We start from the raw sequence: 15763 nt of genomic DNA, 5'->3' as shown, positions 1-15763 counted from the left end.
GAAAAAAACTGGGCAGGTTTTGCCTGCTAAAGGTAAAGAAGGCTGAACTGAGGTGACAAGCAGCAGTAGTGTCCAGTCACTTGTTGACACATGGGATGGGGGAGAGGGAAGTCAAAGATGATGCTGAGATTTGAAGGCTTCGTGACTGTGAGGGAGTGGGGGAGTGGAGGAGTGGGAGAGTGGGGCTCTATCATAGAGACTTTCTTTCTGCTTCACCCACCACCACCAGATGTACCTTCCTGACATGTCACTGCCTTGCTCAAAAGTCATTGCCTCCAGGATAAAGTCTAAACTCCTAAGTCTGACATTCAAGACCCTCCACCCTCCTCGTCTTGACCTTCTCTTCTAACATCCACTTTAGCAATGCCAGTCTCCCTCCTTACAGCTCCACAGGCTCACTTATCAAAATCCACCAAAAAAACCAGGATCCCTTTGACTCTGGTGCCTGGAACTCCACCTACCACTTAGTCTGGGGGCTTTGGAAATGCCAAGCAGTGGTGTTATGAAGACCCTTCAGAGTCTCCTGTGTAACACTAGACAAGCCTCTTGGAGATTGTATTCTCCCTTTCTTTGTGAAAATTAAGACATTTCCTGGGTTATCTCTGAAGTTCCTTTTGGATATAAATCTTTCAGTTCTATTATTTTTAAAAAATCATCATTAACAGCCCAGAGGGCTATCAAACTGAGCATACCCTTTGATCCAGCAGTGTTTCTACTTGTCTTCCTACTTCTACTATATCCCAAAGAAATCTTTAAGGACGGAAAGGGACCCACAGGTACAAAAATGTTTGTGGCAGCCCTTTTTGTAGTGGCAAGAAACTGGAAACTGAGTGGATTCTCATCAGTTGGAGAATGGCTGAATAAACTGTGGCATATGAATGTTATGGAATATTATTGTTCTGTAAGAAATGACCAGCAGGATGATTTCAGAAAGGCCTGTTTCATGAACTGATGCTGAGTGAAATGAGCAGAACCAGGAGATCACTGTACACAGTAACAGCAAGAGTATATAATGATCAATTCTGATGGAAGTGGATCTTTTCAACAATGAGATGATTCAGGCCAGTTCCAATAATCTTGTGATAAAAAGAGCCATCTATACCCAGAGAGAGGACTGTGGGGGCTATGGATCACAACATAGCATTCTCACTCTTTTTGTTGTTGTTTGCTTGCATTTTATTTTCTCTCATAGTTATTAATGAGGAAAATATGGCATGTTCCACGTGAGCCTGCTCTCTGCTTGCTGAGGGCAGGCCCCAGAGTGATGAGTTCTGGATGCCACTGTACCCAAGGGCCAAAGACAATGGACAGGGAACAGGAGAAAAGGGGGACCTACGTTGTTTGTAATTATCAGGGTCCATGACAAGAAGAGATTAAGCTGGTAGTTTATGTGCACCCAGAAGGAATAGGGAAGAAGAGAAAGAGAAGCAAGGATGGGAGGGAGAATACTTTGTCATTTTGATCCGGGAGCTAAGAGAAATTTAGCTGAGCCTGGAGAAAAATTGCCCAGGGACTTTGGAATCCCAGCATCATCCAATCCCTTCTACCAACAATAGCTTCGAACTTGGATGTGGGGGAGGGGCACGTTAAAAGTCAGTAAAAGTCATCAGCTGAGAAATCCCAGACTTGCTTTCACACACCAAGATTCCACTGACTCCTCCAGAGGCAGAGGCCTTGAGACAGGGGAATAAACAATGGATTTAGGGGTCAGCAGGCTTGGATTTGAGGTCCCTCTTCTATTATTTGTAGACTCTTTTTCCTGGATTTTAGTTTTCCCAGGCTGTAAACTGTGAAGGTTTGAACCAGATAATCTCTAAGGCCCCTCCTAGCTTACAACCTGGGATTCCTTCTCTGACTAGGATACACGGGGATCCAAGTGGATCTGTGGACAAATTTCAGAATTTGGACTGTCAAAAAAAATTTACATCTTTACTTTCACTGTCTTTTGGTGGCTTTTGAGATCCTACAAATTTTATTTCTGCACTTAAAAAACATTCTGCTTAAAAAAGCCCTTCAAGGGATGTCAAAGAGCCTCTACTTAAATTCTGTGACTATGGGGCTGGCCTGTTTCATGCCACACACATAACTCAAGGCCATGAGATGGCACGATTGAAGAAACTAAAAAGAGAAGGCTGTGGAGGATACAACAGCTGACTTTAAGTATCTGAGGAGCTGCCATGTAAAAAGGGGATTCCATTTAGTCTGCCCAATGTCAGAGGGCAGAATTAAGTACCAAGGATGGAAGTGGTCAAGAGACAGATTTAGGTTTACACATAGATGCAGTCTGGTGCTTTGAAAATGGAGTATAAAGACTTGGATCCAAGTCCCAGCTCTTCAATTTGCTCTCTCTGTGACTTCCAACAAGTCCCCTTCTCTTTGGGATGTACCTTCCTGCTCTGTGACTGACAGGAGGAAGATCATGGGGGAAACTACTTGGATGCTTCAAGCTGTCCCATATTTTTAAAAATCACCTTCTCAGTCCTGGTATTCTTCTGGTTGCAAAGCTTGAAACGCCACACCAGAATCATGGGCAGTTCAAATAACAATTGGGCAGGTATGTGGTGAATCCAAGGAGACCACAGCCCATGCTCAACTATGACTTGAATACGAATGTGACACAAAAGGTGCCGTCCAGGATATGAGATGAGAAAGAAATATGCTATCAGGTCTCAGAGCAAGAGTGAGGTACTGTTAAAGGGAAGGCCATCAGTATGCACAGTAGCCCATGCATAACTGGATCCTTTATGGGAGACTGAGGAATAAGAGTCATCCAGGATGAGAGGGTATAGATGGGCTGTGATCTGCCCCACAGGGGCACTGCCCACCATGATGAAATCACAAATCCCCCTCTGGGGGATAGTACATATTCCTTATTCCCACGTTCTTACAAGGCAAGCTAACCCTACATAAATTTCAGCTGTCCAATTCAGTTATTTTAGAACACATTTTTTTAAAAATGCTGAGATTAAAGGCAGCTAGGTAGTACAGTGGATAAAGCACCAGCCCTAGAATCAAGAGGACTTGAATCCAAATGTGACTTCAGACACTTGACACTAGCTGGATGACCCTGTGCAAGTTTTTTAACCCATTCCCTCGATATAAATGAATGAATGCTGAGATTATAGAGATTCCACTTGAATTTGCTTAAGAGTCAGTCTCCTAAAAGCCATCTATCTAGACTAATCATTCATTTTAAGATAAGAAAACTGAGACCCAGAGAGTGATGTGTGTATCTAGTCAGCTGGAAGAGGTAGGACTCAAATTCTCCAAAGCTAGCCTTCTTCCCATGGGGCCAATCTGCCTATCCAGATATTTATGGGTACAAGTCCTAAACTTCCTGTGATATTTAAGTTCTGCAGCCAGAGACTAACATTTCACGTTGATGTCCCAAGGATTTTGTAATGCATGGAAGATGCTTAGACTTGGGAGCTGGAAGGTACAATAAAGGCCCCTTGGTTCAAATTTCTAGGCAAGAAAACCAAGGCCCACAAAGGCAAATAATTTAATGTTCAAGCTGACCCAGTTCCCAAGTGGCAGACACCAAATCAAGGATACCTTCCATTGTCTTTTTTTATTGAAACTGACCCCAATTCTCTAAGACTTCTCTCAGCAAGTATGTGTCTTTGCCAAAGACCTTGCTATATTTACTTTAAAGATGGAGAAACTGAGGGTCACAGGGCCTCACGAAGAGTGACTTTCCCCAAACCATAAGGTTTGGTCCAAGCCAAGACTCCAACCCGATATCCCAGGCTGCCAGTTCAACATCCCTCCCACCCTTCCACCACTGTATCTCCAGAGCTGGGGAGGATCCAGGAACCTTGAAACTCAACTAATTCAGTCTCATGCTTTTATAAAAGGAGAAACAGTAGGGGAGAGGTTCTCCAAGGACCACCGGACAACTCAAGTGTTAGGATTTGAAAGCAGGTCTCCCGATTCTCAAAACTTGGGCTCTTTCAATTAAAGCACACAATCTGAATGCAAAGATTAATTCTTCCCCCAAAGCTTGTATCTGGAGGTCTGAAGAGGCAGGAAGTTAAACAGATACACACACACACACACACACACACACACACACACACACACACAATCTGAATATCAGAAGTAGAAGGAACTTGGAGGCTGTCTAGAGTACCTCCCTTTAAAAAAAAAAAAAAGGGGGGGGGTGTGGGGGTGGGAATTGAGGTCTGGAAATGCTAAATGAGTCTCCCAGCTAGCTAGTTAATAGTGGGCCTCCAACTCTGGTCTCCTGCTAACTCAAAGTCTGTAGCCCAGTATCAAGCAGCAAAATAGAATAACAGTTTGAGAAAGGGAACCTCCCTGAAGGGTAGCAAGCACCTCCCCCGGTACAGCTCCTTGTCCTTGTCCCAGACCAGCCATGCTTGGGGGGACAGAGCTAGCTCAGGAGAGGGCAGGCTTCCTAGGCGGATTAGGGGGCTTGGGAATGCCCTCTGAGAAGGGAGCGGGGAGAGGAGTCACGTTTGATGATACTTTGCTGAGAAACCTGGACGAATTTAATTAAAACATCACTTATCCTGGCTCGGTGGAACTAATTGAGTGCTTTTAATATTCTGACTTTTCATTAATAGGTTACAAAAGAGTCCTAGTGTAGAGAGTCCTGGGGTGGGGTAAGGGGTGAGAGAGACAAAAAGGAAACTAGCTTTTTCTGATTAAATCTGCACTCGAGACCACCCTCCCCAGCAACGGGGGGCCGAGACCCAGCCACCTCCCCCTAAACAGCTGAAGGAGGGAGAGGGGCTTTGGCAGAGAAAGGGGGGAAATTGGTTTTTTAATAAGTGGGCAATTCAGAACTTCTGCTTCCCAATAAAAGGGAGCTCACAGAAGTCCTTGCTCTAATTACCTCATCTTCACACCAGACAAGCTGGGTCTTTCATTAGCTATTGAGGTCATATGGCAAGCACTTAGTACGACATGACAGGTCTGATGGACTCCTGGGCTGGGGGCACTACTGGGGGATAGATTAGGAGGGAGAAAGTATGTGAAGGGGAAAGAAAGTGCTTGGAAAAGCCCGGCCTCTCCCCACCCAGAGACACACTGCCCCCCCCCCCCCACCGTCTGGGGCCGGGGGCGAGAAGGGAGGAGGGCTGCGTTGTCCTGGGGATTACTGGCTCAGCTAGGAAGCCCCCCACCCCCAAGCCCCTGGGCTCAGAACCACGGGGCCGATTTCAGAGACAAGCCAGCCGGCAGGCGGGAAACGGGGAAGGCGTGCTGTCAGGGAGACGGGGAGAGACCACCGGCGTGGCCGGGCTCTTCTCCTCACAGGGCCAGCGCCAGAAGCCCAGGAGCTCCCTGCGGAGCCCTGGCAGATTGGCTAACGACAACCTGGCCGCATAATCGCGGCGGGCAGCCTCAGGGAGGAAGAGTCCTCGTCATCGCAGCAGAGCTCCTATTTCTTTAAGGCTTGCAAAACGTTCTCCTACCATGACCCTGTGGAGTCCAGAGCACAAAGCTCTCTTCCCGTTTGGAGGGGGTGGGCGAAGGAGAGAAACCGACTCAAGAAGGCAGCCCAGTATAGTGGGAAACATTGACTTCTGGAAGCAAAAGGCTTGGGTTTGAGTCCCAACTCAGCTGGCTGCCTCCGGGACTCTGAGGTCATTTATCTCCCTTATCTGTAAAATTTGGGGGTGTGAGCAGGCAATGAGCATTTATTAAGCACTTGCTGTGTGCCAGGGCCTGTGCTAAACACTGGGAAGACCAAGAAAGGGAGATTAGATAATTTCCAGTGACTCCCTTGGATCTACACACCATGACCCGCTGAGTTACCCAGGGGTCACACAACCAGTAAATATCCATGCCAGGATTCCTGGCGCGAATGATCGCTTCTCTTACAACACACTGCTTCTATATTACACCAATAAATCACAGAATTCAACTCAATAAATCTCCAATCCCACCCCCCCCACTCCGTTCCCCAAACCCTACCCAGCAGCACAGAGTCCAAGGGGACTATCTCCTTCCTTTTTATGGACATCGTGCTGACCTAGGATGGTGAGGGACTTTTTTAAAAAGCAACTGCTGTCAGTGAACCCCACCACCACCATACACCCCTGTCTTTTTCCATATTTGCAGCTGTTAGGTCAAGCTCCATCCCCCCTTCCCTCTTGTTCCTGTACAGTGGATTGCTTTTTCACCTAATGTTAAACTTCTTATTTATCTGTGTCTGATTCTATCTGCCTCTCTCGACTCCTCCCGGGACCCACAACACGAGATCTGGCAGCTCCCACCAAGCTAGCAGGTCTTTGAGTAGGGGCCAAAGACAGCTCAGTTGCTCCATCCTGAGACAACAGACACACAGTCTAAGTGTGAGGAGGTTCATCGCTAGGGGAGTAGCCACAGGGTGGTAACATGCTTGGCCATGGCAGACCATGGCACTGCCTGCTTATGGGTAGAGGGACTCTGGTTCGGGTTAGTCAAACAAGCCTGGGGATTGATTCAGATGAAATCCTACATAGATCTTTGCAAAACTTTCATCTGGACAGCTTCAGTCCCTCATTTACACCTCCTGAGAAATATTTTAGACTGGCCATGTCTAAATGGGATAAGTCTTCTAAGTCTTCAGCCAAGTCATAGACAAAACTGTTGAACAAAATAAGGTCCAAAAAGATTCCTAGACCACTGTCATGGAGGCTCTTTCTCAATGGATAGCAATCACTTTAGCAATATTTTTTGTGAATTATTTTTCAATGAACTATGAAATTACATATATCATATACCATATTATATATATGCACATATATATATATCACTCTATCCAAGCCACATCCCACCACAGACAGATGTCTTCTAAAATCTGTAACTGTACCTGCAGCATTTCCCTGATCTACAATCCAGTTAAAAAAGCAAATCGTTTGCTTTGGCTTGACATGTTTACAGTGAACTCATGCTTGTTCCCAGTGACCACAGAATCCACAGTCTTACAAAACACTTTCTGCTATTCCAGGCTAGAATCAATTTTAACCTCCAAGGTCAGAGGCCACCACTAATACTTAAATGTCAAAAAGACCAATTCAATTAGAGATATATTAGGCTTTGTATAAGACTACCTCCTAGACAGATGAGGAAATTTGGGAAAGTAAAGTGATTTGTCAATAGTTAATCCAGCTGAGAAGTATCAGAAAAAAAGGATTCTAACCCAGATCTCTAACTTCAGGTCAAATACATCATGTTAGCCACAGATCACATATTGTGGCCTTATTAACATCCTATATTTTATGCCTTTAGAGACATAAGGAAAATGTCAGTGAATATGCAGTCATAAGACCTGAATAAATATGACCAGGTATGCCAAAGACAAAGGCTGAAGAAGCTCCAGTTTTAAATCCTATAAACCCTATGGATGGTCCTAGGATCCCTGCTGTGACACACCTCCTGAAGGCTGTCCCATGGGGGATGCTGCTCTGTTATTTAAGGAAGCTACCCAGAAACACAAGAAAAAATTCAGACACAGTTACACCCTGGAGATAACATTGTATTTAAAATCAGAGAGTTTCAAATCCCAGCAATACGAGGCAACTATGTATGACTTTGAATATATCTATCATCACAAAAGCCTTCCGGCTTCCCCATGTGTGGAATGAAGAGTTTGACTAGGCTATCACTTTGCCGTCTAAATCCAGTCATCATTAGGCAAGTGTGACCAGAGAATTGAATGATCAATTCACATTTCTGGGAAAACTGATCACTGAAGGTAAATGAAACAGAAATAGCACAGGTATAGCTACAAGAACCAGGAATGATGGCTAGAAGTTACAAATTGGTAAATTTGGGCTTGATGTCAGAAAAAAAACTTCCCAGTCACTAGAACCTTTCCAAAGTGAAATGGGCCACCTTGGGAGGTGCTGGAAGGTACCCACTCATTGGGGGGTCTTTGAACAAAGACTCAGTGATTGCTCCCTGATGAGAATGTTATAGTGGATCTTTGATTAAGCTACATGACCATTGCCTCACAACTATTAAATCACAAGATTCTTAAATTCCAAGGATGATGCAAGCCATCTGTATCCCAAGAAAATCATAAAGGAGGGAAAGGATGCACATGTGCAAAAATGCTTGTAGCAGCTATTTTTGTGGTGGCAAAGAATTGGAGAATGAGTAGATACTCATCAATTGGGGAATGGCTAAACAAGTTGTGGTACATGAAGGTAATGGAATATTGTTGTTCTATAAAAAATGGTGAGCAGGCTGATTATAGAAAGGTCTGTTAAGATTTACATGAATTGATGCTGAGTGAAATAAACAGAACCAGGAATACATTGTACAAAGTAACAGCAAGAATGTGTGATGATCAATGAGGAAAGGCGTGGTTCTTCTCAGTGGTTCAGTGATCCAAAGGAATCCTAATAGCCTTTGCACAGAAAATACCATCTGCTTCCAGAAAAAGAACTAAGGAGACTAAATGTAAATCAACACACGCTATGTTTACTTCTCTCTCTTTTTAAAAATCTCTTCCATGGCTTTTCCCTTTTGCTCCAATTTTTCTCTCCCAACATGATTCATAAAGCAATGTGTACTGAAAATAAATAAGTTTACTAGAAAAAAAAAAAAAAAGGATGACCCAAGCCAAGAGGAAAGATAAGGACTGATCCCCTCCTTCTCCCTCTCTTCAGGGGCCCCTGCTCACCTTCATCCCCACCAGATTGTTGTGGAAGTCCACCCGGGCGCGTAGGTCTTTGCTGGACTTCTTCCCCAGGAACTCTTTGACAAACTTGTTGCTGTACTTGAGGTTGTCCCCGCAGCCGCCCCACTGCCAGGCTTCCCGGTTCTCCAGGTCTGGCGCCTCGTCACAGGTGCAGCGCTCCAGGCGCCCAGCGCTGCACGCTTTAGCCAGGGCGTGGGTCAGGCCAGCTGAAGAGATGGCATATAGGAAGGCGGTCTCCTTGAAGCCTACCCAGCAGGGGGACAGAAGGGCAGAAGCCTGGGTTAGCAATATTCTAACGCCCAAATCTCCATCGTTAAGCCCTGAGTTTCTCCGTTTGTAAAATCAGCAGGTTACACTAGATGGACGGCCCCTAAGAGATCCCTTCCAATTTTGATATTCGGGGCTTCTGATTTATAGGGGTCAAGTAGGATAAGAATTGGGGGAATTATTTCAATATAAAGGGTTGAAGGGACAATACCCACCCTGGACCAGAGCTTTAGTTCTAAGCAGTGTTTAGTGGAAGTATTATGTATAAGTATTGTTTTTACAATGCGCAACTTGGGGTAGGGCAAAGAATAGCTAAAAGTCCTCTCAGAAAGCAAAGTCAGGGAATCAGCAGGCCTATCCTCAGTGCATTCCCACCTCTCCTATCAGCAGTTCCACTATAACATTTCTTTTTTCCCCTGCTCCCAAAAGTCAGTCTCAGAGGAGGAAAAAAGTTGATAACTTATACTAAAAATGTCTGGATGCATCTCACCCAGCCTAAACTCCACACATATAGGATTATAAAATACTAAAGCTGGAAGAGACTTTAGAAGAAAGAAGATGAGAACTGAAGGAGGGTAGGTGATTTTGGCCAAAAACACACAGGTAATAAGTAGCAGAGTCAGAATTCAAATCCAGGACTTTTTGCTATACAAGGCTGGTAGGTAAGGTACATTAAGGAGAGGTGAGAGGAAGAGGTGTTCTTATCAAGCCATATCAAGCTGGCAGCCCAATTATTCACCCATTTACTTCTTGTGGCCTTGGTTGGTCCAGTCATAAAGAGGGACCATAACTTCTTTGTTGATAGCCTCCCAAGAGCTTAAGAAAAAAAAGAAGAGAAACCTTGTGGGGAGGAGAAGGGGACATACCACAGGGCAGAGAGAAAGGAAAGGGGGGAAAAGAATGGGGAAAAGGCAAAAAGAGGGGAATTTTGCTTTGTAGGAGACAGTGAGCATTAGCTCCATTCCCAGGGCCGGGACACCACAACTAGCTCCCACCTTCCCCCTGTCCCTCTCAGAAGGGGCTGGGTAACACATACTCAGCATGTGTCCAGAGTCATCAGAAACCTAGGCCGGCCAGCCTGGAGCCCTCCCTACCAAGGAAACCCGAGATGTTCCACTGCCTTGAGTTCTCGCTGGGGCACCTCACAACAAGCCAGCAACTGCTCTTGCCAACCAGCTTGCCCTGCCCCCTCCTCCCCACCCCCACTCCCCATCCCCAGGCCAGGACTGCCAGGGGGAGGCAGCATTGTCTAACTGCAGGGACAGGGGACTGACAGCAGGCTGCAAGACCCTCGGCTAGGCCAGCCAGAATGCCTCTGCAGGCGGGCAGCGCCAGACCACGTCTGCCAGCTGCCCGGGAACAGTAAGTGTGTCCTCCTGCCCAGATCGGTCCCTGAAGAACAGAGTACTTTAAAAAGCTGACAAAGCATTGCCTCCTACAACATTCCCCATTTTACAGAGTGGGAAACTGAGGCCCTGGGATGTGAAATAAGCACTAGTAAAGCAGGGAAAAAGAGAATATGACCCAGATTTTCTAAAGATCTCGGCCTTTTCCATAAAAACACGCAGTTCTCACATTCAGCAGCTTCCCGTCTATTTCCTCTGCCATCACTGTTTATATAGGATCTTGTTATAACCCCCCTGGAAACATCCTACCCTAGGAGAAAGAGCAGTGAAAGTGCAGACAGGGTCCAAGCTCAACACGTGCTTTCACTCCCCCCTGCTGCTGTGCCTTTGGCCAAGACTCTCTTTAATGTCCCCTTCCAGTTCTGACTAATCTGCCCCAGATTAAGAATTATCCTATTATTAGTATTAGAGGAAGAGCAGCAGCAGGAGCAGCAATAGTAGTAGTATTTTTTTGTTGTTATTTTTTGTTTGTTTGTTTTTTGCTTAGGGTTAAGTGACTTGCCCAGGGTCACACAGCCAGGAAGTGTTTAGTGTCTGAGATTAAATTTGAACTTGAGTCCTCCTGACTTCAGGGCTGGGGCTCTATCAACGAGCTGCCCCTGTAGTAGTATTTTAGCTCAGAGATCTGATCTTGTCAGTCATGATCACAAAGGCTGGAAAACCCTTCCAAAACTCCCCGTGGCCTCCCCACATACATTTTAAGCTCCAGTGCCTAAGAATCAAGGCTTCCTACAAGCTACAGGACCCTCCTTTTCCAAACATCTCACATTACTCCCTACATTAAACTCTACACTCCAGCCAAAGTAGACAGCTCTTTGTCCTCCCTACGTCCTCACAATGGATCCCCCTACTTCCTTACCTCTGCACCAATGCTGAGGCAGTTTCCAAGGCTTCCCGTATCTCCTTCTGTTTAATACATCCCTTAACACCTCCCCTCAAATACTCCCTCCTCCAAGACACTTTCCTGGATCTATGGGTCCAGTTATCCTCTGACCCAGTGACAGCATCCTCCCTCAGACCTCACAGCCCAAATTTACTACTATAACATATTTTGTAATTATCTGCATAAAGGGGCTGTATTTTATGTTCCACTTTTACATTGTCCCTACAGCCATCCCAGCCTCTGCACATAGAAGGCGCTTCCTAGGGAGCATGGAATCAACCCCCTTATATTACCAATAAGAACATAATCCAAGCCCTGAGTAGAGGAAGAGACTGCTCCAAAAGGGGAACAAGAAACCCAGTTCTCTTGGTGATCAGTGGAGGAAATGCTTCAGATTTGGGGGAAGTACCAATAGAAGAAGCAGTCCCTGCCCTCACAACATAGCTTCCCAACCACCAAGAAAAATTCTCCAAACAAAGCTTCATCCTGCTAGCTGAAGTTTTTGATCCTTAACCCTACAAGATTTCAGAAAGAGAAGTAGACTTGGAATAAGGAAAATCTAGGTCTGAAGCCATCCCAGAGCCTCACTATCTGTGTGATCTTGGGCAAGTCACTAAATCTTTGAGAATCAGTTTCACCATCTGTAAAATGAGATCAGACTTTTTAGCTCTAAATCTAAAGACCTTTGAGGAATAATTAGAATCTGTGACTCAGTCATCCAGAATGTCTCTGGCAAATGAAGGGGTGTCCTCTAATATCTATGATCAATATCCCCGAGGTTCAGATTCAATTTCCTAGATATTTCTTAAACCCTTGAAGGGGATAAAATCCTGTGTTACTTGGGGAGATGCACAGTTTAGCTGAGATGTGGTTGATCCTTACCCTTATGGAACTCTCATTCCAGGTGAAGACCAAGACACAAACAGCTACTATTGCATAATATTATAAATGATTATAGTTAAATATATCTTAGAGAACCAAAAAAAAAGTACAGCCTAAAGTTGAGAGAATTTCCTAGAGAAGCTGACTTAAAGGATGAGTCAGAATTCAGATAGGAAGGGAGGCCCAATACCCCTGGTGCAACAGGTCTGGGTAGCAGAAACAACATGGCCCTAGGGTTTGGATATCTGTTGAAATCCCAACTGCTGCTTTGTGGCTATGGGATTTCACTTGTCACATGAAGGAGCCAGACTAAAAGGGGACCATCTCTAGGGTTCCTCCCAACTCTAGTCTCCCATCCTTTTTCCTAGAGTAGATTGTAATGGGGGACAGCTAGAGAGAACAAAATGATCAGGAAGGGGAGGATTGTCTACCTTTTTCCCCCAGCACAAATAAGCAAAAGCTAGAATGTTAGAGATGGGTAGCAGGTACCCACCTATTTGTCACCCTCAGTAACTTAAGGCCTAGGTTTACTAGACCAGGCTCTAATCCTAAGTGGGTGACTCTGCTTCCCTGGGGACTCCCCCAACATCTCCCTTCTGTACTCCTCTTGTGCCCCATTTAATTCCCATCCAGCTTTTAAAGTCCAGCTCCAAAGGCACCACCCCTTAGAAGAATTTTTTATATTTTGCCCACTGGGTAAGCTTTACCATCCAAGCACTACACTTGCACCTCTCCAATGAACTCACCTGGAAATATTGCATGGCTACCTGCATGTCACATCCCCCTTACAGAACTCCTAGAGGGTCAGGGAAGCAAGTCTGTGTCTATCTAAACTTGGAGTGTCCCCCCTGCCCAAAACACAAAGAGGCTTTTGTTAAAGTGAAGCAGACAAGGAGAAAATCTTTTGCCAAAGGCAAGGTATCTCAGCTGAAGAGAGAAGTTCCAGGTAAGCAGGAGGACTTTCAGCAAAGCCCTCCTTTTAGCTTTAACCACTCTCCTCACTCCCTTTCCTTGGGTGCCAGAAGCCCTCAGGGGCCAATGTCTATGAAAGCAGGAGAACCACTTCCTTCTAATCTATTCTCATCCATAATCCTTTGGGGAACATATTTCAGATTGTCCTTTCTATCTCAGGTTTCCTTAGGCTCAGCTTGGTGAAGTGTGATTATGGACAATGGAGAAAGGCCCCTTTCCCCTAAATGTCTCCTAACAGAATCATAAATTCACAGAGCATCAGAGCTGGAAGAGACTTTAGGGTTTTTAACTGGATTTTTAACTGAAGGGAACCTTAGAGGTCTTTGAGACTAACTCTCTCATTTTACTAAGGAGGAAACTGAGGCTCAATGACCTGACCAGACTGAACCATAGCTAGTAAGTTCCTGAGGCAGATTATAACCTCAGGCTAAATGATTCCAAATGCAGCACTCTATCCCTGACACCATTCATTTTACTGAGCAGAAACCGAAGAGAATAAAGGGGACTTCTAAGTTCTTACAGCTAGTAATATATTGGGAGTAGCACTTGGGTCAAGGGCTTCCATCACTCTGCCATCATACCATTCATTTTTACAGCACGGGAAACTGAGGCTCAGAGAATAAAAGAGACTTCCCAGGAATATGCAACTAGTCCAGAGTATGAGGCGAACTCATATCTATTTCATTTCAAATGGAAGGCTTTTCTCATTATGCCCTGTTAGCTTAGGAAAGAAATCTCAAAGTCTCTCTTTCCAGCGCCAAGGGAAGCCTGAATTCTAGCTTCAGGACCCAATTGGGCCTCCATCTCCAATTCTGATGTCTAGATTTCCATCAGAGTTTGTGATCTAGATGTACGATGGATGGATGGATGGATGAGGAGACATGGAGCTTCCTGTTAGAACAAAAGACTCAGTCATCAGTATTCACTTGATTTTTGTTTTCTTTGTGAGATATAGGAGGATGTATATATGTACATGTGTGTGTCTAGTTGTGTGCATGTGTATATACACTTGTGCTTATTAATTTACTCAATTCTCACCATTAAAGATAAAAAGGACCTAAGAGTTCTTCTTTAAAAAATACATAAATATTTAAATTTTGTATTTAAATTTTATTTAAATATTTATAATAAATATTTTTCAGGTTGGTTTTAAAACTTTTTTTCAGTCCATAAAAAGTAACAAAAAGAAAAAAAATCATTTGATAACTACACTTTGATATAGGAGCTTTTTCTGTAATCTTATGTGTTTTGTCTTATGTACTTAAAAACATGATTCAGAGAAAGGGCTCATAGACTTCATGAGACACTGTTCAAAGGGCATCATTTTAAAGAATAAAATGAGGTTTAGAGAATGGAGCAGCTAGATGACACAGTAAAGTCAGGAAGACACATCTTCCTGAGTTCAAATATGGCCCTAAACATTTAGCAGTAGTCACTAAAACTTGCTTGCCTCAGTTTCCTCATCTGTAAAATAAGCTGGAGAAGGAAATAGAAGACCACTCTAGTATCTCTGCCAAAAAAAAAAAACCCAAAATGAGATCAGGAAAAGTCTGAAATGACTGGACAACAACAGGGAATGGAAACGATTTGGCCAAAAAATCCCAGATTGTCAATAGCAAAGCCAAGAGTCCTGTTCTATTGAGGGCACCATCCCCTGTCACCAAGCTATATAAAGAGGAGGAAGATCAGGTTAATGAACCTGGAGACCCTGCCCTACACAAATCAGTAAAAGGAATTGAAAAGGCTTATTTAGCCTGGAGGATACTTGAGTGGGGTAGGGGAGGGGGGATGTATGATGATTGTTATCTTCAAGTATCTGAAAAGCTGCCATATGGAAGATCCCAGTGCTTGAAAAGTACTGAATCTGGAGTCATAGGGTCTGAGTTCAAATTCTGACTCTGACTCTGCCTCTTGGTATTTGTGTGACTTTAGTCAAGTCATTTAATCTCTTTAGGCCTCAGTTTCCTTATCTGTCAAGTGATGGGTAGGGGGAAGTAAGTGGTTTCTAAGGTCCTTTTGGCTCCAGATCTCTGATTCCATGATTTAAGTTTGTTCTTGAGCCCAGAGGGTCTCAGGTGGCGGTCATGGGCCAGCACAACAGCTCCCAATTTCTTTGAGGTCCCCAGAATTCACCTGTCACAATGACCCTTTGCAAGGTCTGCTGTTTTACCTCAGAGATGCATTGTGGGGCTGAGAAAGGCCAAGGAAAGGGGTTTTATTATCAGACAAACATGAGGGGCTGTGCTCTCGAGGTAAGAGAACTATCTGTAGCCAGAGAAGACCAGGATAAAGTCCAGCAAAAGGAAAGAACATGGAAGATGGGGACCCATGTAAAGAGCCGGGACTTAGGGAGCGATGGTGGTCAAATCAGTCAGTCTCTGTGGGCCCACCCTGCCTACCCCCACAGGCTGTTGTGAGGATCAGATAAAGGATAAAAGGAAATCTGGAACCCATAAAGAGCTCCAGAAATCACAGCCACTTGTTCTGAAGGACTTCTGGGTATGAGGACCAGGAGGAGCAGCCACTTGGGGTTCTTAAGGGCTACCTATGAAAGGATCTTTCTTGAACCTGAAGGCAGTGTCTGGAGAAACAATTCAGAGGGCCACAGATTCATCAAAGGGGCTAAGCCACCCAGAACACCAAAAAAAAATTAAGGTAAAATTGGGCAATACGGGCTACAGGCCTATGCTATCTATC

The 15763-nt window shown here is 44.7% G+C and overlaps 1 protein-coding gene across 1 annotated transcript in view; it reads right to left on the bottom strand.

Annotated features, from left to right (window-relative positions):
- WNT9A (Wnt family member 9A) overlaps positions 1-15763 on the bottom strand; it is a 78395-nt gene that overhangs the window by 4241 nt on the left and 58391 nt on the right. The window contains exon 3 of the mRNA XM_012543444.3: positions 8639-8901. Coding sequence (XP_012398898.1) covers positions 8639-8901 — 263 coding nt within the window. The remainder of the gene's footprint in view (positions 1-8638; positions 8902-15763) is intronic.

This window comes from Sarcophilus harrisii, chromosome 1 (genome assembly GCF_902635505.1).
Source record: "Sarcophilus harrisii chromosome 1, mSarHar1.11, whole genome shotgun sequence".
Classification (NCBI taxonomy): domain Eukaryota; kingdom Metazoa; phylum Chordata; class Mammalia; order Dasyuromorphia; family Dasyuridae; genus Sarcophilus; species Sarcophilus harrisii.
Note: the sequence above shows the minus strand (reverse complement) of the source record. Positions and strands in the feature narration are given on the sequence as shown.